The following is a 24,691-nucleotide window of genomic DNA, read 5'->3' on the forward strand; positions in this document are numbered from 1 at the left end:
TTTCTTTTGTCCTCCCACAGGCCTTGGACTGTTTGGTACCCTACTCTCTGCTTTTTAATACATTTTGAACATAGATACATTGAAACATTTTTTCCTGTCAAGGATCGTGTGCCTTGGTAGAATTTGAATTTAATGTTTTGAATGGGCATTCAGGCTCAAAGCACTAAGTTCATCACTGCATCTTTCTCTGAGGATTTCTTTTATTGTGCTTGGCTTAAGGCAGAAGAAGACCAGGCCTTTACAGCAGTGATTCTGTAGAGAGTATTTTTTCCATAGGTGAAGTTTGCTGTTAGTGTATTTCCAGCTTGTCTCCAAAAATGAACTCCAGTTAGTTTCATCTGGGAAACTGTTTTTACACAGGATCAGCGTCTTTCAGTTCATTTCCAAATTGGTCAAAATCTGAGTGATTTGGGGGGCGTTACCATGTTCTGCATGCTGACTGTGTAATTCCAGACTCTTTCCACTACAACTCAAGGTTTATCTGTAGGCTTGCTGAAAAAATGTTTCCATCCCCTGTACTCTGGACAGCCACGTGAGCATTGAAGCTTTCTCTAGGTACTACAGGCCTACTCAGATAACTGCATGGAAATGCAGATTGGAGTTAGTCAAAGCACCAGAGTACATACTTGCAATGGGAAACCAACTGCTTAGCATTACAAAGGGAATGGTATGTTTCAGGAGTGTGGGGGATGGTGCGTTTTGGTTCTTTTTTTTGTTTGTTTGTTTAAGATATATCACTTATGAATGTGTTTTCATTCTTCATTTTCTCTTTTTTTGTAATCCTGTTTGCTTTCAGGAGAGGGTTTTGCATAAACTGAGTAACTAAATTTTTATATTTATTCTGTTGTGTACGGGAGAATGGAATGTAAACAAACTTGATGAGAGCTGTTAAAGGAAAAATGTCATGAATACTTGTGTAAAAATCATATAGGTGAGAGCATGAGACAAGTAACACATTTCAAAGACTCTGGTTGTCAACTTGCTCTTCCGTCAGCAAGTTATGTTATAAGGTTTTCTGATTCTACTATTACAAGGTTTCTGAATTCACTAGGTATTTTTAGTGATTTGCTCTGCATCTTGAACATCAGTAATACACTTGCTATGAACTTCAGCTTTTCACAAACCACTAGCCAGGCTATATCTGAAATATGTTAGATAGTTTGAACTATTAACCAAAGCTTTTTTTAACCTTAACCAAAGCTTTTTTTTTTTTAGACCTGAGCATTAGAAGGTGCTTACCTATGAAAAACCAAACACCCCCACAGGTGTTTTCATTTCTTCTTTAAGATTTACTGAAAAAGTGGATCCAGTTGCCTGTAGTTCCTGCTTGTAATGGAAGAATTACTGACTTAGACATAATGACTAGTATTTTACATTAAAACTCAAGTACTTGGCAGTACAAGTTGAGAGATGACGATTTAAAACTTTTTAAAATCCTGAGTAGTATGAAATCAACTGTTGTTGGCCTATATGTGTGCTCAGTCATTTTGGTAACTTTTTTTTTTTTGTTTTTCCTCACAGACCTTTACTCCTCTAGTAGATAAGCTGGGATTAGGCTCTGCGGTCCCAGTGGAGTTTCTTCTGGACAGACATTTACGTTTCCTGTCTGATGCCAGTGGATTACGTTTATTTCAGGTATTTGAACTATGTTCAGTTGAAATGTAAATTTAGCCTTGTGCTATGCTTGTAAGATTAGTTTTGGGGTTTTATTTACTGTTTCAACAACATACCCGTTTTTCTCCTTTCACTGCCCTGTCACATATTTGTATTTGTTTCCCTGCCTTTCAAGGTCCTTACACTGACCTCTGTTTGCATTCAAAAAGTACTGGCACACTCTACATGGTTCAATTGGAGAGCTACCTGTCATTGTGTAGCTGTTAATTACAGTGGAAGTTTTGTCCTCAGAATTTCTATGAATACATATTTTATATATACAGCTTTTGCATAGTTAATTCCCTTATTACTCCTGGCATGTTCAGTAATATTTTTCTTAATTTTACTTTTTTTTATTTTGTCAATCTGACTGCAGTCCAAGAAGAGCTGTTTTGTAAAACCTAATGTTTCTATTATCCAAGAAGACTATACTTTATTAAAACTGTTTGTTTTTGGCAGATGGGAACAGAGAGTCAAAATCAGATTCTACAGGAGCAGCCTTCCCTAAGAGAATCTGTCAATGCGCTGATCAGTGACCAGAAGCTTCAGGAGATATTTAGTAGAGGTGAGACGTGTTTTCTTTCTCAGAGCTATTTTGTTGCGCAGCCGCTGTAAGGCTACGCTGGAATTTGTGAAGGGGGATAGTAACAGTATCTGTTACTGTTTCATTTGGAGGTCAATTTTCCATATTTTGCAAGTCTTTTACAAAGTAACTTTATCACCGATACAGGTAAGCAGTTGCTTAGATACAACCAGAAATACCTACTGGGAATGGTCGCGTAAGGTGTAGTTAAAGTAGGGCAACGTCTGTGTATTTACAACTTCCCTATTTTAAGTTTTACTTTTGAATTTTTAAAGTGTTGGTCCTTTTCTATGGTTCTGTTCTGTAACTGTGGGAACTTTGAAGTGAAGTTCCTTTGTAGCTGCTGATCCTCGGAAACTTTGCTTGTAATAGCAATTCAAATTTTGACGTTTTGATAATTAATACATCAGTTGTTTAAGTTGAATATATGTGTGGATGTGGCTGGTCAGCATAGAGTTAATATCTGTTGTCTGGATTGTGTATTAGGGTTAAGCCTGATTGTGGCTTTGGTTGTCAGATTTGGGTCATCTTGGTCAAGTACTAAAATTATTTCTATCCAGAGTTCATGTGCCAGAGAGCCACCCTACAGACAGGCCGCTGTCTTACATCTGAAGGAAGATGTAGTTCTTCATGGGAATTTGGTGCCTTTTGGTCAGATAAAACGTGTGTTCATAGAAGTTCTGAGGACAATACTTTTTTGATGAGCAAGTAGCTTAAGAATTGTCCAGTTTGAAGCCTTCTTCTAAAGTGCCTAGTTCTGGCTGTGTCACATACAGGTTGATGATCCAAGATAAGCAGAGGTTTTATTTTGTCTAGACTTAGGGTGGGAGGAAAGCTCAGCATGCTGATCTGGAGAGCAAGGGCAGGGTGAGAGGAAACCTTTCTGTAGATGATCTGTTATCTGTATGAAAGAGCTAAGTCTGGTTGGTTTAGAGATGTTGGATATCCGAATATATGTTTTTACTCTGAAACACATAGCTTTTTATCTGGGATTTGAAACATCTGGGCTAAGTCAGAATAGTGGGACTGTTCACTGGATTGATGGTGCATAATTACTAACCTGTAGGTTAGAAAACAAAATAATTTAGTTAGCAAGGAACCCCCATGTAACTTGATTTTGTCAAAGGAGTGAGTTAATTTTGGTCTTTCACGTTTGGGTTTTTTAATGTGTAAGCTGTATTCATGAGTTACAGCAATGAGGACCTATTGACTTTTTAGGATAAAATGCCTGCTTACACAGGATTTGCAGGAGAAGCCCTGGTGTTTTAATTTCTTTCCACCTGGAAGATGACACTTCAAGCCCTAATTAAGTGCACAGAACCATTTTATTGTATGACACAAAGCTTGTTTGGAAAATGTCCTCAAAGTCCTTCTTTTCCAGGTCCTTACAGTGTCCAAGGCCAGCGAGTTAAAGTTTATCAACCAGAGGATGAAAATAGCTGGCTCTGTGGTGTTGTGAGCCACCAAGACCCAATAACTCGTCTTATGGAAGTGTCTGTGACTGAGGTAAAAATATGAAGTGCTACTTTGGTGTTCCTAAAATACCATTCCTCAATATCTGTATGTGGAGAATGACAGCTTCACCAAAACTTGTTATTTTGGGTTGTTTTTCTGCTTTAAAAGATAAGTAATTATTTGTGTTGTGATTCACAGGGTTTTTTTTTTCCTATTAGAATGACTTTCTTGAAAAAATGATGTCACACAGGCCACTTCTATTAAAAAAAAAAAAAAAGCTGTAAGAGTTTAATTGGAAATTAGTGCTGTAAGAAAAAAATATTGGAAATTACTCTCCAGAAGAGAAAGCATGCTGATGCATAGAAAGCTACCTTCTGGGTCCCTTACATTGTGGTTTTCCTATGCCTTCTCTTGGTTTCCATCTGACAGACTGTACAAATAGTTTGAAACAATTTTAGCAAAGCAGATGGAGTCTTTATATAAATAAATTTGATTTATATATTTTAGCTCAGACTATTTACTTTTGCCCTGTTCCTATCAGTAAACCTGTGTACAGCACAGAGAATCTGCACTGCTAGTTGCTGGTTTTTATTATGTGCTTCTGTGCAGTCTGACAGGTAGCTCAGTCTTGCCAGTGGCCTGCTCCTGATAGCTTCCTTTTTCCAGAACAATTGGGAGCAGGTCCATGGTGCTGTCTAGCAGTAGCATGCATCTTGGTTTTTAGATCCCTTCTTGTGTCATGCACCCACTGCCCCTGTACCCTTTTCCATGTGTAGATGGAATGCACTGAATGAGCAGTAATCCTACACTCTGACTACTGCTATTGCTGGCACACAGGGAAAAAAGTATACTTTGTATGGTAAATCAGCATAATACTTTATAGAGGCATAAAAATTGTGGAGTTATGTGCATTCAGCAGATATGTGCTAGGAAGCACAGAGTTTCCTGTGTACTTACTGTGAAATAGAAAGGAACCTCCAAGAACAGTTACAGAGATTGGATATGTGTTGCTTCTTTTGAGGAGACGCTGATGAGGATACTTGGGCTAAACTGATGTGCTTCTTCCAGTAGTCCTTTCTAGATCTAAGGGGGTGAACATGTATGTAACAATGTTAAATGAAATTCAAGAGTTACATTTAATGCAATGAATACCTTTAGAAATGCTCAACAGAGCAAATATACAAACAGTGGTAGGAATCAGATCTGAAAGTTTTTGAAATAGAGAAGGAGCAAAAGGATAGAAGGTAAACTAGAAGGCTGTAGTATTACTAAGAAAGTGACATAGTAAAAGGTAAATAAAGATAGTAAAAGGTAAATAAGTAAAAGAAGAAAAGGTAAATGGGAGAGGGCCTGCACAGTAACAGTGTGTTTAAGTCTCTTATGTTGTTACTATATAATTTGAATTTAAAATTAACCTCTGCTTTCCTTTTTCCTACTTCCTCATTATCAATCTGTCTGAAAATTAGAGTGGTGAGATCAAGTCGGTGGATCCTCGACTGATTCACGTGGTGATGGATAACACTTCTCCAGGCGAGGTAGTACAGCAGTTCATTCAGGTCTTGTATATACAGTGTACAACTTCATAAAATTTTTGATGTGAAATAAGTAAAATCTGGAAAAGACTAAAAAATGATGCAGTGTTGACTTGTGGATTTTGGATAATTTTAGTAAATTTCCTCTTAAAGTTTGAACAGGAAAATTTTGTTTACCATTTTGATGATCGTAGTTTTCTTTAAGCTATCTTCTCTTTTTTTTCAGGCCTGTTTACTAAATTTAGCATGAATCTTAGAGGGATGATCAGTAGCGATGTAACCATGGTGGTTGTACTCCATTTTAAGGTGGAGTGTTGCTGCCTTTTTCTAATAGGATCATTCTGTGCTCCTTCACAGACCTTTTAAGGCATTTCTAAAAATTGCCATCTGGCTGCTGTGTCTTGTAAGCAGGCTTATGTGTTTATGGCATTTCACTGCCTCGATTGAGATGTTCCATTATAATGTTTGAAGCTGAATTTTTACTCTAGGCCAAAGGGCAAGCTATCTCCTGCAGTTAAATATTGTAGGCTTTGTGTAATGAACAGAAAGTGTGCCATTCAAAAGAATCATGGGGTTTATGCTTGGAGCAAAAATTAGTGTGCAGTTGGTATTCATACATCACGAAGAGCTTTGTTGGAGTATTGCGTATTTCTCAGAATTGGCTAGGATGTGGTTCATGCTACAGCAAGGTAGCTCAGCTAAAAAATCACTTGTGCAGATCTTACTCTAGTACAAAAAAGACAGGACTGCGCTTAATGCTTGTGTTCTGTGCTCATATATCATCTCTCTTTAGATGTCTCAATTTGTGATAAAGTGTTCCTAAACTTCAGAGCAGTGTAATATATTCTGTTCTAACAGAAGAAAGTTCTCTGAATGGGTATCTGGCCCGTTCTGTTTAATGATTGCATGGCTTTGTCTGTTATAGGGAGGGGGACTAAAAGCAACTAAATCATCATCTAAAGGGAAAAAGAAGAAGGAAAGCCTGGAGGGAAAGGATGGAAGGAGGAGGAAAAATGTATCAGATCCTGGTTGTGATCCTGCAACAAAGAAGCTGAAGGAGAGGGGTGAGGCAGATAGCAATGGTAGTGATGGAGGTGAGGCAAGCAGAGGTCCCTGGAAAGGAGTCTCCGGTAGTGAAACAGGACTGGATCCAAGGGCCAAGCAGTTGCCTTCATTTCTTCCTCAGATTAGTCGCAATATTCGTTTTGCTACTTACACCAAAGAGAATGGCCGAACATTAGTAGTCCAAGACGAGCCAGTTGGTGACACACCATTGCCCTTCACTCCATTTTCTTCTGTGGCTGGACAGCCATTACAAGTTGGATCTGGGTGTAAAGAGGCAGGAAAATCACTGGAACAGGTTCAAGGCACAGTGACTTCTGCAACCGCAGTTACTACAACTGCTTTGACACCGGCAACTGTGAGGATCTCTGATACCAGTTTGCCTGCTGTTAGTGGACAGGAGAAACTGAAAACAGTCCGATCGCAAGCCCAGGGAGAGGTGAGTAGCTCATGGTCCCACTTGTTCTAGAAAGATTTACATGTTTGCAACAGATGTTCTGCAATATACTCTTGTTAAATTGTGTGTCCATCGAACTGAAAAAAATACTTTTTCTCTCATGAGTCCATCTCCTCCCAAAGAAAACCAGTTATCTGACCTAAGAAATTACTCAAAAGAAAATTGAGATAATTGGTGAAGTAGTAAGAGATAACTGCAGCACTCTTGTGCTTATCCAGCTTCAATCTGAGAAATGCAGCTTTAAAATAATGCTAAGCACTGCACTTAATTAATTTTGTTGTGTCATACAGAAGACAGCCCTCTTAAAATCTCTTGCCTTTATATAAACAAATCTGCATGCACATGTACACTGAATTGAACATTCAAGTTACTTAAAGAAAAAAAGCCTCAAAACCAGAAAAACAATGAGCCTACATTTAGAAGACCTTTAAAAGATGCCTATCTTGTGTGTTAGAGCTGTGTTACCTGTATAGTAGAAAAAGGAGCCAGTTGCATTGTATACTATATAGGACTAAACCCAAAGAAATAATTAAAATATTTGAGATGAGAGATCAGTCTGGAAGCAACTCGAAGGCCTTTTAGTTATGCCTTTGTTTACAAGGAAAAGAGTAGAAAAATAAAAGGGAAACCCTGTTAAAGGCAAAATAGAAAACTTCTAAAATCAAATGAAGGTTTGTAAAAACAAAACAAAAATGAAACTCACCTCAGTTAAATACAATAAAAATAAAGAATTTTGCCATCTGCTGTGTAAGTAAAGTGAAGAAAATGGGAGATATGTTAAGAGAGTCCAGTGTGATTGCCAGGAAGTTGAAGGCATTGTTATCATCCCTATCTTTTGTATTAGATAATGGAATGAGTGGAAAGGTTAGATATTTACCTTGGGATAAAGATTCCTGGATGGGAAGGTGTAAAGGAGGAATAGAATTGTAGAAAACAGGAGTGTGTTGCATAATGAGCATAATATAATGTAATATGAACTCTTCTATCCTCCACCCCCCCCCAATAAATAAATTCAGAGTTAGGAGCAACTGCAGATTGTGTAATTGTACTGAGAAATTTTGGTACCACCTCTCCTTCTTTCCCTCTCTCCAACCCCATATCACTTTTTTAAAACATTAATAATTCAGCTTCAGAGTTGGCTAGCAGGCCATTAGTCCATTTTAAACTATTTTTTTGAGGGAGGGAACCTGACATAAATCAGTAAGAGCGTTGCAGATAGTTCATATATGTTACTATTTCAGACTATCTACTGTATCATAGTGTAACTGGGTCCTTGAGATGACTTCACAACCTTTGTTTCCATTCAAATTCATATTCTTTTAAAAACTCTTAGAACAGAGTTTTCTAAAATTATTTTTGTCTCTAAAAAGAAATATCGAAAATTCTAATATCTGGAAGAAATGTCAATAGGTTTTTGAAGTTATTACAGCTGTAGATTGGTAATGAGGAACCGGCTAAACGTTAGTATGCAGTCAGGTAGGTGTGCAGGGACACTAGTGACCAGTTGGATGTGTTGCACAGAGTCTGTGGTTTTATTTAGCATGACCTTGAAATAAAATTGTGTTAATGATGAGCAGATTTCTAAGTGGAAACTCAAAGAAAAGGAGTAGAGCTGATCTAAATGATTCTGTGAGGAACTAGTCACAGTATATAATCAGTTATAGTAGGACTGTCAGAATTGGAAAATCTGAACAAGTACCAATTGAGAAGAGAGCAAGTGAATATTCTATAGCACGGTTATGGTTCTAGTAGAAATCTGTCATTCACAAAACTTTCCTGTATTTAATGGTCATAAAAAGTAAGTATTTTGTGCTTAACCTCTACTGAGTTGTTCCCTGGAAGGCTCCACATCCTAGGCATCTGTCTACCTGCCAGCAGATGTGAGTTATGGGGATCAGGAATAGTTTGTCTGCTGACTGCTAGGAGCTTGCTTTGTTTACTTAACTTGCAAACTAAGATACTTATTTCAGGGGTGCTACTTAAGTAGATGAAGCTTATCAGAATGCTCTTGGGGGAGGGTGAAAGATTGGAGGGTATTCAAAAATAGTTTCAATTATGGTTCCCTTTTTGTTGATTTGAATTCAAATTATCAGCAGTTTTACTAACTTGCTTTTCTCTGAATTAGCTTACCTGTCTGGTGCCTCACCTTTGTTCTAAAGTATGATAAGATATTAAGTATTAGTTTTCTCTGTGTGTCTTCAATTTCAATAGCTTGTGGGTAGGAATCTTTAAAGAAGTAATTGTAAGTCTGCTGGAATTTTTTTTTCCTGATGGGTAAGGAGAATGCTGATAGTACTACAAGATGAACTAAAGTAGTCGTGTTTCAAATAACAATTTATAATGGACTAATGCTTACTAATTTTGTTCCAGAATTCCCGAAATTCACTTTTGGCTTCTTCTGGATTTGGAGTCTCTCTCCCAAGTGCTTCGCAGTCCTTGATATTTGGGGCTGGAAGGAGCCAATCAAATGGAGTGATGGCTCCGGAAGGCAAACCTTCTGGATTTCCTTTTGGCTGTGGTACTGGACAAGAGGCTCAAAAAGATTCTGATTCATCCAAGAACTTATTTTTTGAGTGCATGTCCCAGAATCTTCCTTCCAGTAACTATTTCACGGTCATTTCAGAGAGCTTGACTGAAGATGTCTCTAGTCGAGACTCATTCAAGCAGTGTACAGAGAGTGTGGGTGCTGGGACTTGTAAAGGTAAAATTCTTTCAGTGGACTGTAAGCCAGGAGCCCAGTCTGGTAGTTCTGTAGAGCGGAAGCTGCCTGTGGAATCTATGCCTACCCTTACTCCAGCCTTTTCACGAAGTCTGTTGAATACTCGTCCCTCTGATAGCCATGAAAACCTATTTTTACAGCCCCCAAAGCTGTCACGAGAGGAACCCTCAAACCCTTTCCTGGCATTTGCTGAGAAAGCAGAATTCAGTCCTTTCAGTGGCTTTGCATCTTCATCTCAGACAGGGGTTTGTGCTCTGTCAACACCTGTGGGTCATAAGGCCACTTCTGGCTGGCCGGAATCACTCACCTGTACAGACTCTTTAGCTAAGAAGAAAACCTTGTTTATAACAACTGACTCCTCAAAGATGATCTCTAGTGCTTCTGGTTCAACAGCTACTGCTGGTGTTCAAAGCCCTTGCACTGTAGGGAATGGCCGTTCCAGCTCACCGAGCAGCAGCCTGACACAGCCTATTGAGATGCCCACACTATCCTCCAGTCCAACAGAAGAAAAACCAGCTGTTGGGCCTGGGCAGCAGGACAATCCTCTTCTGAAAACTTTTTCCAATGTGTTTGGCAGACATCCACCTACCCTTTTCTCTTCACAAGCAGAGTTTCCACAGGAGAAGAAAGCCCCTTTTGAAGCTGTGAAAAGGTTCTCGCTAGATGAGCGGAGCTTAATGTCCAAACAGGACTCCGACTCCAGTACAAATAGTGATCTGTCAGATTTGAGTGACTCTGAAGACCAGTTGCAGGCTAAGGCTTGTATGAAGGGTATCCCAGACCATTTGATGGCGAAGCTAGGCCCCAATGTGGAGCGCAATGCAGAATTACTGCTGGGTAAAGGAAAGGGGAAGCAAGCCCCAAAGGGCCGGCCCCGCACAGCTCCCCTAAAAGGTGATGACTTGAATGCAGATTATGTTTTGGAAGCACGAGGAGGTGGGATACTGGGTTATCTCCTGTGTAATGAACTGTGTAAACTAACCACAGTTGTAGACCTCTTTCATATTCAGTAGGCAGCACACAGGATGCTTACAGGGCTGAAGCTTAATGCTTCATGGATGTGAATTTGGTGTTCACTTTGATAAATGTTTAAGCCTGTGTGTCAGGACAGAAGTGTGGTATGCTGTAGGCTTGAACAGACTTACTGTTTTACATGGGTATGAACATACAGATCTCTGAGAAGATGATTGTTGGAGCCAGTATCCTTTTGCTGTTGCAGTTAACTGATAGATTTTTACTTCTGCTTTGCCTCACCCAGTTGGCCAGTCTGTGCTGAAAGATATGAGTAAGGTGAGGAAGCTGAAGCAGTCAGGTGAGCCTTTTCTCCAGGATGGCTCTTGCATCAATGTAGCTCCACATCTGCACAAGTGTCGGGAGTGCCGTCTGGAGCGGTACCGCAAATTTAAGGAGCAAGAGCAGGATGACTCAACTGTGGCATGTCGCTTCTTCCATTTCCGGAGGTGCTCAAATTCTTCCTTTTTTCATATGTAGTCTGTGTGCAGAGCTTGGGCCATGTCCAAGCACAATGTTTTATTTATTAAATATGCTTGGGTACAATAATGAAGGTTTTGAGTGTCTTGCATTTCTCTGCATCACCTGATGGGAATTCCCTCACTGGCCCAGAAAGAGCTGCTTTTCAAAGATAAAGCTATAAGATACTAAGTGAGCCTCTGGGTACAGCCTCAGGAAGCTGAATTTGCTTTATTGGGTAGAATTTTACTTGTGGATGGCAATTAATATACAATGACTCTCACTCCTTCATAACGCATTCAGAACAAAGGTAAAATTTTAATCCACTCAAAAAGTAACTAAGCATTGCCAGCATGAGGCTAATGTTTCACCATATTCTGTTGAACACAGGACTAATTTTTAGGAGTAGAATGCTGTGTCTGTGTTCCCTCTGTGTTATATACATGTATTACTCTTCTTTGACCTGTTGTGTTTCTTTTCGTCTTCCTTAACTGTCGATCCTAGCAAGTGCTACACATCTTTTTCCGAAAGTAGTTAAATGACTTTCTGACATGTAAAGGATGAACTGAGTTTTTAGTATGTGTCACCCATCCAGTAAGCATGCTGCTTCTTTTCCTAAGCTTGTTAAAAATTAATCTAGCTTGAGGTTAAAGATAAAATGATTTCTGCTTAAAAATGAAGATATCTTTGATATTGACAGGAGATGCTTAGGGTTCTGTCATACAGTTTTACACCTTTTACCACACAAGGTAAAGGGAGGGTTAACAGCTATTGGTACAACAGTAGTGATTCATCTATGTGGAGACCAGTGCGACAAGGTTTTTTACATATATCATCATGTGAGCTATTGGAAGAGTTGCCAGGTGTTGGCAGCCCTAGCCAGAGCTGAAATACCGTTTTCTCAAAAGGTGGGAAAAACTTTCTGATTAATTAAAACTGAAAGTGACAGCCATTCAGCATCATGCAGCAGGTCAAATTGAATTTTGTTGTCTCTTTCTATTAATGAGATAGAGAAGTGGGATGAAGCAAACTGTAGCAATTTCTTTTAGGTGGCATTTCCCACCAATGTTTACTACGACCTTGGGATTCATTCTAATGGGTGTTGTAGCTACAGCTTTCTATGCCTTATTCTCTGTGTTACTGGTATTTGCATAATAAGTGTACTGTCTGTAGAATGTAGCACTCTAGATGAAGTATTTTTCCTCCCTTTCTGGATTTATGTTCTGATATAGATGTCATTATAAGTTAATTAAAGGTGATTGAGCAGTTTCTCAATTACTCCATCCTATTTCCTGCAGGCTGGTATTTACCCGGAAAGGTATACTACGAGTAGAAGGTTTCTTGAACCCGCAACAAAGTGACACTGATGCTATGAGCCTATGGATTCCTTCTTCCTCCCCTGCAGAGGGGATCGATCTGGAAACTTCCAAATATATCCTGGCCAATGTTGGGGACCAGTTCTGCCAGCTTGTTATGTCAGAGAAGGAGGCAATGATGATGGTGGAGCCACATCGTACGTTGGGCTTTTGTCATGGTTTTTCCCACCCTTTCTGTATAATGCATGTACAATAGAGTGGAATAGAATTGAAAATGTCTTAAAATTTCTTTTTGAAATGTTTCTCCTGCTCTTCCAAAGAGAGGCTATATTCACTCTTGGGTGGGGGATGTAACTGAGGGATCAGAATTCGAGACTTTCTTTTGGATCAATGCAACATTACCACCAAGGAAGCTAATGGTAACTTTCCCAGACATTATTCTTTAATAACTAAATGCAGAAATCAGCTGGCTCATGCTCCTAAGAAAATAGAAATAAGCCCAAACACCTACCACACTGACCAGCTACGCTTTAATGAACAGATTTTCTGATGTCTTCCTATCCTTTCATGCTCCAGGGACCTCATGTAAAAGCTCAGGGTTTTCTAGGGTGGGAGCAGTACCTTAATTCATCCCGCAAGGACTTAACTGATCATCTAGTTGCCAGCTTTCCATTTCAGGGAGAAAGGGTTGGGGTGGGGAGGGGAGGGTACCCAGTTTAGTTTATCACATGGGGATAACTGACTATCTAATTTTTTCCTGTTATTTTGTGGAACATACAAGGACATTTGGAGAACCCCTTCCTTGGCAAATATGTTGGTTTAGAATCTAAATAGTTGATAGAGATCTGATTACTAAAACTAAATACACATTCTTTATGCTTTTATATGTTGATATCACTTGTTCATAAAACTAGCAGAAGATTTGTGATTTTGTTGTAAGTTCCATTAGTGCTCCATTAAATTCAGTTATTACAGAACACTGTAAGGTGCTGCATTTCCTGGTAGTGTGCATTTTGAGACCTGACCTTACCTGTTCTTAGAAATGGGAATTTTAATGGTGTCACTGGACTAGCAACTGAAAGTATGGGGCTATGAAGGTAAAAAATGTGTGTTTCTATACTCTTCCTTCAGGTCATGTTGCTATGAATTTATCAATGTTTCTGTGATACTCTCAGATTAGATGGGAGACGTGCAAAATGTCAAAGCAATAATTCGTAGTATGCCTTCTTTCTATAGAGAAGGTGGCATGGAAGCGAGCAGTACGTGGTGTGAGGGAGATGTGTGATGTATGTGAGACAACACTCTTCAATATTCATTGGGTTTGTCGGAAGTGTGGTTTTGGTGTCTGTCTGGACTGTTACCGGCTGAGGAAGAATCGTCCACGTAGTGGTGAGTACTGGGCATTTTTCTCCCGCTGTCATCTTTGAGCTGAGTATAGTCAGGGAATAGTTTCTGGGAAGTTGTAGAATGTTTTGTGGGAGAGTTACCAAGTATCAGCTTGGAAGGCATGTTTGGAACTTGTCTTACATGCTGCTGTTTCATTCTTCATTTCCTTATGTACCTGTGTTTTATCTATTTGCATAGGGTGGGATTATTAAAATCACAGCATCAGCAGACTCAAGCATAGAGTGTCTACTGAGACAGTTGACTGTCTCAGGCTGTATAGTTCTTTTCCTCAAAAAGTATCAAAGAAAAATTATGTACTATCTTAACAGTTCAGAACTGTTGTATGGGGAACTTGTAAGCAGACACTGCAGAGAAATGCTGTCTTTGATAAGGAGTTATATTGGAAGGTTTTTCTCTTTTTTTTTTTTCTTTTTTTTTTTTAAACTCTGTGACACACCAGGCCTTCTAATTCAGGAAGAAGTTCAGTAAGTTCAATTTTAAGAAGCAGAGGCATGAGAAAGTGGATACCTGGCTGGGTTTTTTGGTGTACTCTACTGTACTGAGACCACTTTGGTAGCATGGATGCAAACAAATGGTAATCCCAGTGAGATTAATTAATGACAGTTACATTATTATATAGAGCACATGTATAAAATACTGGATGTTAATAAATGTGAATACTACTGTGTATTCACTATGATTACTTAGAAAAGTATAATGAGAACAAGAGTATCATATTTTAAAAATTGATGTTAGAAGCCAGGATTTTTAGGTGATTGAAAACAAACTGCTATAGATGACTGAGGGGAAATTACTATGGTAGCTGTATAATCTGTGGAGGCAGAAGTTGCTGTATATCCAGTCCTAATGGTCTGTATTTATAGTTTATTTCTGAGATCACCACGTTAATTTCCTGCACTGTAAAGAATCTAAATAAACAATAGTAATGCACAGGTATCCTACATTGTAAAGCTTTAGTACAAAAATCTTTTATTTTTCTTTATTCCAGATACAGAGGAGATTGGTGATGAAGAAGTTTTCTCATGGCTGAAGTGTGCCAAGGGTCAGTCTCATGAACCAGAGAATCTCATGCCAACACAGATCATCCCTGGTACAGGTAATGCTTGAAACACAAAAGGAAAAATAGCAAATTTTGTACTAATTCTGGGCAAGAAAATGGAAAAAAACATAGAGATAGGTGATGTTGTAGCTGATACCTCTTCTAGCATTGATTTAAAGGAAAATTCCACTTGCTACAGCAGAAGGGTTGAAGGGAAGGTAACCCAAGTATGATCAAGCTGTGGATTTGAAGTGTGCATCCTTCTAGTATTAGCTGTGACTTGTTATGGTCAGCTGTTTTTTAGTTGTATTTTAAGTAAATTTGTTTAAATAGCAAGAAAGAGGTTTTTGGGGATGGTTTGGGGATTTTTTTCTTCTTCTCTGGGGACAGGGAGGGAAACTAAATGGTCCATTCTGACTATTTACATAACTGGTCATAAAAATCACAGAATCATAACATGGTTTGGGTTTGAAGGGACCTTAAAAAATCATTTGGCTTCAACCCCCATGCCACGGGCAGGGACTGTCTTCCACTAGACCAGGTTGCTGCAAGCCCCATTCAACGTGGCCTTGAACACTTGAAGGGATGGGGCAAGCTCAGCTTCTCTGGAGAATCTATGCCAGTGCATCACCACCCTCACAGGGAATAATTTTTTCCTAATAGTCAATCTAAACATACCCTCTTTCGGTTTAAAAACGTTGTTCCATATCCTGTCCCTAGAGATCCTGAAAAAAAAGTCTCAGTGCTTATCATCCCCCCTGATGTATTGAAAAGGCACAACAAGATCTCCACAGGGCATTCTCTTCTCCAGGCCAAACCACATCAACTGTCTTGGCCCTTCTTCATAGGAGGGGAGTTCTAGCCCTCTTGTAATTTTCATGGCCTCATCTGAACCTGCTTGAAGAGGCCCATGTCTGTCACGTACTGGGCGCCCCAGAGTTGGAATGCTGAACTCCGGGTGGGGAGGTGGGCTGGGGTAGAGGGGAAGAATCGCCTCTCAGCCTGCTGGCCATGCTTCTTTTTATGTAGCCTAGGCTGCAGGATGGCTTTCTGGGCTGCAAGTGCATTTTACCGAATCATGTCTAGTTTTCCATCTAGCCATGTATCCAAGTCCTTTGCTGCAGGGCTACTCTCAATCCATTTCACTCCCCCACTCTGTACTGATATTGAGGGTTGCCCCAAACCAGATGTGGGACCTTGCACTTGGACTTGTTGCACTTAATGAGGCTTGGGTGGGTCCACTCCTTAGGCTTGTCAAGGACGTGCTGGAATCAGTTGCACACCTTAGCTTGGTGTCATCCGCAAGTTTGTTGAGGGAGTGGTCAATCTCACTGTCAATGTCATTGATGAAGATGCAAAATATTATTGGTCCCAGTAAGGACCTTTGAGGGGCACCTCCTGTTAGTGTTCTCCATTTGGGCCTAGAGACATTTATGATAACCTTTGGATGTGATCATCCAGCCACTTCCTTACCCACAGAATCGTCCATTCATTAAAATGTATCTCTCCAATTTAGTGACAAGAACTTTGTGAGGTACTATATTGAAGGCCTTGCAGAAGTATAGGTAGATTGCAGCTATTAGTTTTTTTGTTGCTTAATGATGCAATCACTCCATTGAAGAAAACCACTAGATTAGTCAAGTGTGATTTGCCCTTGGTGAAGCTGTGCTGGCTGTCTCTAATCTCTTCTAACTTCCATATGTTTTGACATGCCTTCTAGGAGAATCTGCTACATGATCTTACCTGGTTACTGTGGTGAGGCTGACGGGTCAATAATTCTCAGGGTCCTAGTTTTGAACCATTTTAAAAATGGGCGTAATGTTTCCCTTTTCCCAGTCCCTAGGGACTTCATCAGACTGCCAGGACTTTCCAAGTGTGATTGGCAACTACATCAGCCCAATCCCTCAGGACCCTGGGGTGCATCTTACCAGGTTTCATGGACTTTTATATGTTCCAGTTCCTCAGTTGCAGCCCCACCTCAAATACTGTCTGCAGTTTTGGGCATCTCAGTATAAGAAGGACACCAAGCTGTGGGAGTGTGTCCAGAGCAGGGCAACCAAGATGGGGAAAGGTGTCACAGCACAAAGCTTAGGAGGAGCAGCTGAGGTCACTTGTTTTGTTTAGCTTAGAGAAAAGAAGGCTGAGTGGTGACCCCATCACAGTCTACAGCTTCCTCAAGGGGGTCAGCAGATGGGGAGGTGCTGATCTCCTCTCTCTGGTGACCAGCAGTAGGACACAAGGAAATGGAATGAAGCTGCATCAGGGGAGGTTCAGACTCTGCTTCACTGAGTGGGTGGTTGGGCACTGAAACAGACTTTCCAGGGAAGTGGTCAGGGCACCAAGCCTGTCAGGTTCAAGGAGTCTGGATGATGCTCTTAGTTGTATGGTTTAGTGTTAGGTGCTCCTGTGGGGGAGCAGGGAGTTGTTCTCAGTGATCCTCATGGTCTTCTTCCTGCTTGAGATTCTGTATGGTTCTCCAATGAGAGGAGGAACTTTATTCCCCCAGTTTCTCCTTTGAGGTTCAGGGTCTCAAGAGAGGTGAGAAAAGGGAATAAAACTGAAAAATGATGGGAAATAAAAATGTTGAGTATGTCAGCTTTGTCCATGTCAGCTGTCACTTGCCTGGACATCTTATTTAGTGCAGATAGTGCGTGTTGTATACGTTTTCTTTAATCGTCTTTTTCTGGCCAGGATAACTGTTGAAACCCTTATTATTCTCTTCATCCCTTGTCGAATCCATTTTTGTCTTTGTGTTAGGTTTCTTGATGCCATCTCTGCACATCCAGGCAGCATCCAGGATTATGTGTCCGGGTTCTACTGCCTCTGCATTTCATTCTTAGATTTTAGTTTGATCACGACGTCCTTCTTGACCCATGTTCTTCCCTTGCCTTCCTTATTTAATTTTTTACATGGGGGAATTGACAGCGCTTGCACTCGAAGAAAAATGTTCTTAAAGTGCTGCAAGCTCTGTTCTGTTCCTTTGTCCCTGAGTGCAGTTTTCCATAGCATCCCATACACTAATTCCTTAAGGATTCTCCTGAAATTCAGTCTGACTGAATTCTGACTCTACTCTTGATCTGGCTTACACTCCTCAAGGTTGGGAATTCCACCAGGACCTGATCGCTGCAGTCCAGGGTACCACCAGTCTTGACATGTCTGATTAGTTCTTTCATGTTGGTATATGACAGGTCCAGTAACACTTCTTTTGTGGTTGGTCTCTATGTCATGGATTAAGTTACCCTCAAAACACTCCAGAATTGTCCTTCATTGCTTGCAGCTTGCTATGTTGCTTTTCCAGCAGACGTCAAGGTGATTGAATTTCCCTAATCATCATGTGAGCATGATGCTTCCTGTAGTTGAAATAAGAACACTTTTTCAACAGGCTCCCTTTGGCTGAGTGGACTGGAGTAAACCCCAGCAGTGAGGTTTTCTTTGTTGGCTTTGTCCCTCAGTTTGCCCATAAATTCTTGACTGTTCATCGCTGTTTTTCAAAGATAGTTCTCTGTGGTCAGTATGTTGTTCTACATGGAGAGCCCTTCCCACAGTTCACCAGTTCCACAATTAATTGTATCATGCTTCAGTGATAAAGATTAGATTGTCGCTTTCTAGTTGCATAATGGCTTCTGTCTCCTCCTGCTCATCACCTGATCTGCATGCATTAGTATGAAGAGGCCCTCCAGCTGGGCTATCAACCTTACCCCTCTTGATAGGAACATACCCAAATTCCTTTGAGTTATTTCACAGGTGTTTACCTGTTGCTTCCTAATATGTTGGTAACCCCTGGCTTTTGCCTGTTGCTCAAATCTTCACCCCCTTTCCCCATTAAATCTAGTTTTAAAGTTCTCCAGAAAAGTCTGGTCAACTTGTTGGCAGAGGCTTTCTTGCTCTGCTTGGGCACGTGAATCCCATCTGCTCCCAAGAGACCTGACTTCTTGGAAGTAGATTTGTGGTCATAGAAGCAAAACTGTTGAATATGGCACCAGGTATTCATCTGGTCAATTCATTACATCTGTCTGTGTACCAGGAGGATAGAGGTGAACACCTGTGTTCCAGATCCTTTCAGCATTGCTTCAAGGGTTATATAGCTTCTTGTGGTGGTGTAAAGTCACCTCATTGCAGTATCATTGGACCCTACATGGAATAGTAGAAGCAGATGATAATCTGTAGGATTTGCCAGGTTTGGCAGCCTCTCAGTGACATTGTGAAGGCAGTGTTAGCACTGTTCGCCGCACTCTACTGATCAGGGACAATGTCTTGTTATATAGCATGTGACCTTAAAGATACTTTGGCGGTAATACTAAAAAAACTACATGTAGTTTTGGCCTTTTTTTAGATTTCTTTGCATGTGATATTCAAGATCTAACTTCATTTACAGCACTTTACAATATTGGAGACATGGTTCATGCAGCACGAGGCAAATGGGGTATTAAGGCCAACTGTCCATGTATTAACAGACAGAACAAATCAGTGTTGAGACCAGCTGTCACTAATGGAATATCACAGGTATGTAATTTGAAGCTGAAATTACCTTGTTCAACATTTACATTTTAAAGATCTATTAGTATGTTAGATCCATTAAGCTAATCTGTTGTGAAACAGGAATTTTACTTTCTCCATATCACTTTTTAGGGACACGAATTGCATCTGTTATCTACCAAGTAAGATATTATTTGGGCTAATACTCTTATGTAGAAATTGGGGAGGAAGCCATTAATATTGATGCTGTATTTTAAAACAAACCACTATGAGTAGCTTGCAACATGTGTTTTTATTTTGTTGTGCTTCCTGAAGGAATCTAGAGCAGTTCTGTAACTATCAACACAAAAAATCCTCCTGTAATAAAAAAAAAACCCAGAAAGAAAAGGAAAGAACTCAAAAAGATTGGGCTTAAGTTAAAAAATGTCTAAAAGATGACATGGTAAGAATTCACACCACAGTGCAAAGGTGAATACACGCAGATAAGGAAGCTTCTGTATTCTGCTAAGCATAAATGAATTTTACTGTGAGCTTGTAGCAAATGGAAAAAGAAAAACAACTGACAAAATCGATTGCATTGGATATTGAAAATGTCTCCAAGTTGAACTCTTCCCTTTATTCAACATTTAGCAGGTTTTTTTTTATATTTTTTGTTTTAGCTTCCAACTGTAAATCCCAGTGCATCAGTCTCTGGAAATGAGAACGCCTTTTCCACTGGAGCAGGGACAGCAGGAGTGGGGCAAGTAGAAATGGACACTGTATCAAAATCTGAAGCAACTGACATTAGGATAGAAGAATCTGCAAAAGCAGAGACATTACCAACCAATAACACTGGGGAAGTAAAGTCTAACAGACCACTTTGTCCAGAAACAGCTCCATCATCAGCTTTACACTGGCTTGCAGATTTAGCAACGCAAAAAGCGAAAGAGGAAACAAAAGGTGAGCAGAAGAAATGCCCACTGGGGTTGCAATTAAAAGATAAATGATAACATACTGTTTGATTGCTGTACTTTGTGAGAGTGTCTAGCCCTAAACAGAAAAGAAAAAGGTAAGTTTTCTTCCTTTGCATCTTAGAACCAGTTTTGCTCTACAGGCTTAGAAAAATGCAAAGCTGGAAAGATGATGCAGCTGCAGACAGTACTGTCTCACAGTTTATTTCTGTGCCAGGCTGTATATTTATTTTCTCAGAAGCTGATATCCTGATGTAAAATGACGGTAATTAACTTCAGATACGGCTTTGTCACTTTATAACTGTTGAAGTAAATACAGCTTTTTTGTGTGGTATGTGAAGAATATATTTTCAAGGAGCTGAGACGAGTCCAGTTGGAGAGTTAGATGAAAGCTTAGAGCATCTCTAATACTCAGTAGTTGGAATGACTACACTTCCTAGAAGTCAGAGGTAACATGACTAACACAGGATTTATTCCTGTCCATATGTCTAGAAGGGACTACTTTACATATTGATGTTAAATGTTGATGAATCACTTGCAAGTTTTGCAGGTCACTTTAATATTTTGTCTACCATTAAAATTTGAAATATTTAAAATCAAAACATAAATTCAGAAAGTCAGGGAAATGTTTTTTAACTGAGTACATTAAAAAGTTGTGTTTACATGTGTCAGATCTTTGATTGGATCTATTGTGCTATTCAAAACCATAGCAGCATATGAAGGGCAAAATCTATGTGAAGTATCTTTGATGCTCATTGAGGTGCCTCATTCACTGTTACAGTGATAATTTACCGTTACCACAAGATTCTGTTAATATCCTATTTAATGCAAGAGGAAATAATTTCAGAAAACTTTGTGATCGTTTTGACTTTGCCTCTTGGGGATTTTTTTTTCTCTCCCCTCCCTGTAATGTTTATATTTATCTTGCAGAATCAGGATCACTGAGATCAGTGCTTAATAAAGAATCCCATTCACCCTTTGGATTAGATTCCTTCAACTCCAGTACAAAGGTTTCCCCGCTAACCCCAAAGCTGTTTAATAGCCTCTTGTTGGGCCCAGTGACATCTAGCAACAAAGCTGAAGGCTCCAGCCTCAGAGATCTGCTACACACAGGGCCAGGAAAGCTTCCTCAGGTCCCATCAGACACAGGAATCCCCTTTCCTCCAGTCTTTTCTGCAGCTTCTACGGTAAATAATTTTGTATTCCTTCAATGATGTCTGTTCTAGGGAAGAATTTTCATCTGGATGTTTTAATCGTGTTCTACTCTTGAATGTTGAAACAAATGTAATGCCTCACCAAAACTCACCACCCCACAAATTTGTAGAGAATTTTCATGCTAATTTTTAGTTTTAGTGTACTACTGCTGAGGAGAGGCTATTCTCTTCAAGAGACCAAGAAAGTGGGTTAAATACAGCCTATAACTTGTTTTTGTTTAAATACAGCCTATAACTTGATAATCAGAATCCCTGCAAAGTTCACATTAAATTTCACATCTTTAAAAATATTGTAAGAGCATACCACAGAAAAAAAGACAAAAACTTCAGAGTAAACCAGTTCCTTAAACTTATGTATACTTGAAAGGCATTTGAGCTAGAATATACTTGGCCAGGATCTGCTGCTCCACCTGCAACACTACAAATCTATGGGGCCTGATGGGATAAATCCAAGAATCTTCAGAGAGCTGCTGATGTCATCAAAAAGCCTCTCTCAATGAGTTTCATGTGGTCTTGGGAGTCTGGAGTGGTTCCAGCTGACTGGAAGCTGGCAAAGGTTGTCCTGATTTCCTAAAATGGCAAAAAGCAGTACCATGGAAACCACAGGTGTGTCAGTCTCACTTAAGTGTCCAGTAAAATAATGGAAAATATTATTCTGGGAAGTATTTGAAAGCATCTGGAATACAATGCAGTCACTGGTCACTGCAGTGTGGGTGGAAAGTCCTACTTGTTGAATGCGATTTCCTTCTATGACGACACCACCTCATTCATCAGGGAAAGCCAGTAGATGTCATCTTTCTGGAAGTAAATTTTTGATGATGTCTCTCTAAATATCCTTCTGGACAAAATGTCCAGCAGACAGCTGAATAGCCACATTTGGACAACATGCTCAGGCACAGGGTGCGATTCTTAGCCTGTCCTGTGGAGGGCCAGGAGTTGGACTCGATGATTCTGATGGGTTGCTTCCAACTTAGCATTTTCTATGGTTCTGTGATCCTGTGAGTTTAAGGTGTAGTTGCCATTTCTGAATGCCTTTTCTGGAATAAGGATACTTAAATCCATTTTGGAAGAAATAGCTTTGAAAAAAAACCTGAACAAATCAATGCTATTTGGAGTGGTTAGAAACATTTTGTTTGAGGAGAAGGATAAATTCTGTGGAATTTATCAACACTTATCTCTTTTTGGTGAATACTTTCTCCAAAAGCTTAGGCAGATAGAGTAAGAAGGAAGTTGAAATGGCTTGTCTCATAGTGGATTTTTTTTTAAACTCTGACAGGCAGGCTGGCAGGCCAGCACCTCAATAATAGTTCATGTTGGTTGGTTTTGGGAGAGGGAACTATACATGAAAATATGATGCTGCTACAGGAAAGTGAATCCAAGAATACTTCTGTCTGTCATCACTGAGTACAGGCAAAGAAATTGTGGTCACTTGTGTTAAAGCAACTTATTCCTTCAAGGCTTGAGATAGCCTGTCTGAACTTGTATCCCTGTCCTGGCAACTCTACGCATTGTCTCACCACATCTAATCAGATGTATTGTGTAATGTGTTTTTTTCACTTTCCTGGCTTCTGATCTTCACTGAGTAACTTAGATTTAAAGAACTTATGGAGAACTCTGGTACATCTCCTGACTTGAATGTCTGGATGCTTCATATAGAATGAACAAAATAGAATGAACAAAACACTGAGAAACAAGTGTGTTACTCAAATTGAGAGAAGCAAGACTGCTGCTCATGGAGAGGATCATCTCGATCTTTCTGGAGCATTGATAGTTTGTTGTGAAGAATAATAAGCATTATCTTTAATAATTAAGCTGCATATTATCTATCTTACAGCCTCTAGCAAGTCAGAGTAATGGTACATTTTTAAGACCATCCAAAGCGGATGATGTTATGATCTAGTCTTATTTGGGTAAGATGGGCTGTAGGAAACTAACATAATTCCAGGCAGCAGTAGAGAGTGGAATCAGACTAGCAGTGAGGTAGTGCCTGTTAAAGGAGCCCAGGGTCCTGGAGGACAACAAGCTGCACCTGGGCCAGCACTGCACACCTGCAGCTGCAAAGGTAAACAGTCCTGGGCTGTATCAGGAAGCATACAGCTGAAGCACATCAAGGAATGTGGTTATTTCATTCAGCTCCTGTCAGATTACACCTGGAACACTTTCCAGTTTTGGTTTCCCCGGGTGAAGATGACAGTGAAAAATTGTATGGGATCCAGCGAAGGGCCATAAAGAATGATTAAGGCATTGGAGAGCTCGACACATTTAGAAAGGTTCTAGTAAATGGTTCTCTTCATCTTAGAGAAGAGAATGCTTTGGGGATCTGATCAATCTTATAATTTCTAAAAGGTGTTTGTAGGGAATATGGAGGTACTCATTTCATAAAGATGCATGGTTAATAGGGCAAGGGGCAATACAAGTTTCTTTTAGGAGAAATTCTATCTGAATCTAAGGAAAAATTCTCCCTTTACATTCAAAGAGTGGAATAGGCTGCCGTAAGAAGTGAATTAATCTCCTTTCCTGTCAAGTTAAAGTTGACATGACCCAGCCCAGGGGAACAAAACCTAGTTTCAACAGAAATTTACACCAGATGATCTCTAGAACTTCTGTTGGACCGAGACTCTTCTACAATTCCATAAGTATTTTTTACTGAATTAATATATTCAGTAATGAATAATGTTGTGTTTTAGATTGATAGCTCTATATATGGTGAATTTTTTATCTATTGAACTTTAGTTTTTAAGATGATGGCAGTTTTTGGGAGGGAGGAGAGAGTGGTGTTGATTGGTTTGCTATGTTTCTTTTGTTTTTCACTTGAATGAGAAGGTTTTTTCTACCAGAAATCTTTCACTGCTCTGCCTTCTCCCACAAATGTGTGAAACAAGGTCCAATAAGTGTTTATCGTCTGTTGAATATATAAAATTTATTTAGTGTATTAAGTATTTTGCTATAAGCAAGGCCTATAAGCAGGCTTTTTATTTTTTTAAGTTAAAACGAAATTTTAAGATTGTGTTGATAACCTGTTACAAATTTTAAACACCCCTTGAGTTTTAAATGTCCCTTGAGGAGCATGGCTACCAGAACCAGAGAGTCTCTGTACTAGTGGTTCCACTAACATACAGGAAGCACTTTCTCCTTTCTCTGTCCATGTTTACTTAGTGTTCACATATGTGAACAGCTTATGTCTCCCAAGGTTGAATTGACTTCCTTAGTAATGGAATGAGGAAAATGGGGAAATGGAGTTTAGATATTAATGAAGTTGGGAAAACTATGAACTATTTTTACAATCAAAGTAAAGTTTTCTATTTTATGTCTGCATAATATTTTTATAGGTAGCGTTTAGCTGGTTATTTTAACCTCT

At 39.6% G+C, this 24,691-nt stretch overlaps 1 protein-coding gene across 2 annotated transcripts in view; it reads left to right on the plus strand.

Annotated features, from left to right (window-relative positions):
- The window catches only part of KDM3B (lysine demethylase 3B), a 47,734-nt gene that overhangs the window by 4,679 nt on the left and 18,364 nt on the right, over positions 1–24,691 (plus strand). For both annotated transcript variants that reach the window (XM_059483606.1, XM_059483607.1), the window contains exons 3-15: positions 1,522–1,635; positions 2,113–2,218; positions 3,618–3,742; positions 5,158–5,226; positions 6,149–6,724; positions 9,113–10,355; positions 10,720–10,921; positions 12,230–12,444; positions 13,484–13,636; positions 14,643–14,750; positions 19,069–19,196; positions 19,829–20,108; positions 21,050–21,306. In XM_059483606.1, the coding sequence (XP_059339589.1) occupies positions 1,522–1,635; positions 2,113–2,218; positions 3,618–3,742; positions 5,158–5,226; positions 6,149–6,724; positions 9,113–10,355; positions 10,720–10,921; positions 12,230–12,444; positions 13,484–13,636; positions 14,643–14,750; positions 19,069–19,196; positions 19,829–20,108; positions 21,050–21,306 (3,576 nt within the window). The remainder of the gene's footprint in view (positions 1–1,521; positions 1,636–2,112; positions 2,219–3,617; positions 3,743–5,157; positions 5,227–6,148; positions 6,725–9,112; positions 10,356–10,719; positions 10,922–12,229; positions 12,445–13,483; positions 13,637–14,642; positions 14,751–19,068; positions 19,197–19,828; positions 20,109–21,049; positions 21,307–24,691) is intronic.

Source organism: Ammospiza nelsoni, chromosome 16 (assembly GCF_027579445.1).
Source record: "Ammospiza nelsoni isolate bAmmNel1 chromosome 16, bAmmNel1.pri, whole genome shotgun sequence".
NCBI classification, from domain to species: domain Eukaryota; kingdom Metazoa; phylum Chordata; class Aves; order Passeriformes; family Passerellidae; genus Ammospiza; species Ammospiza nelsoni.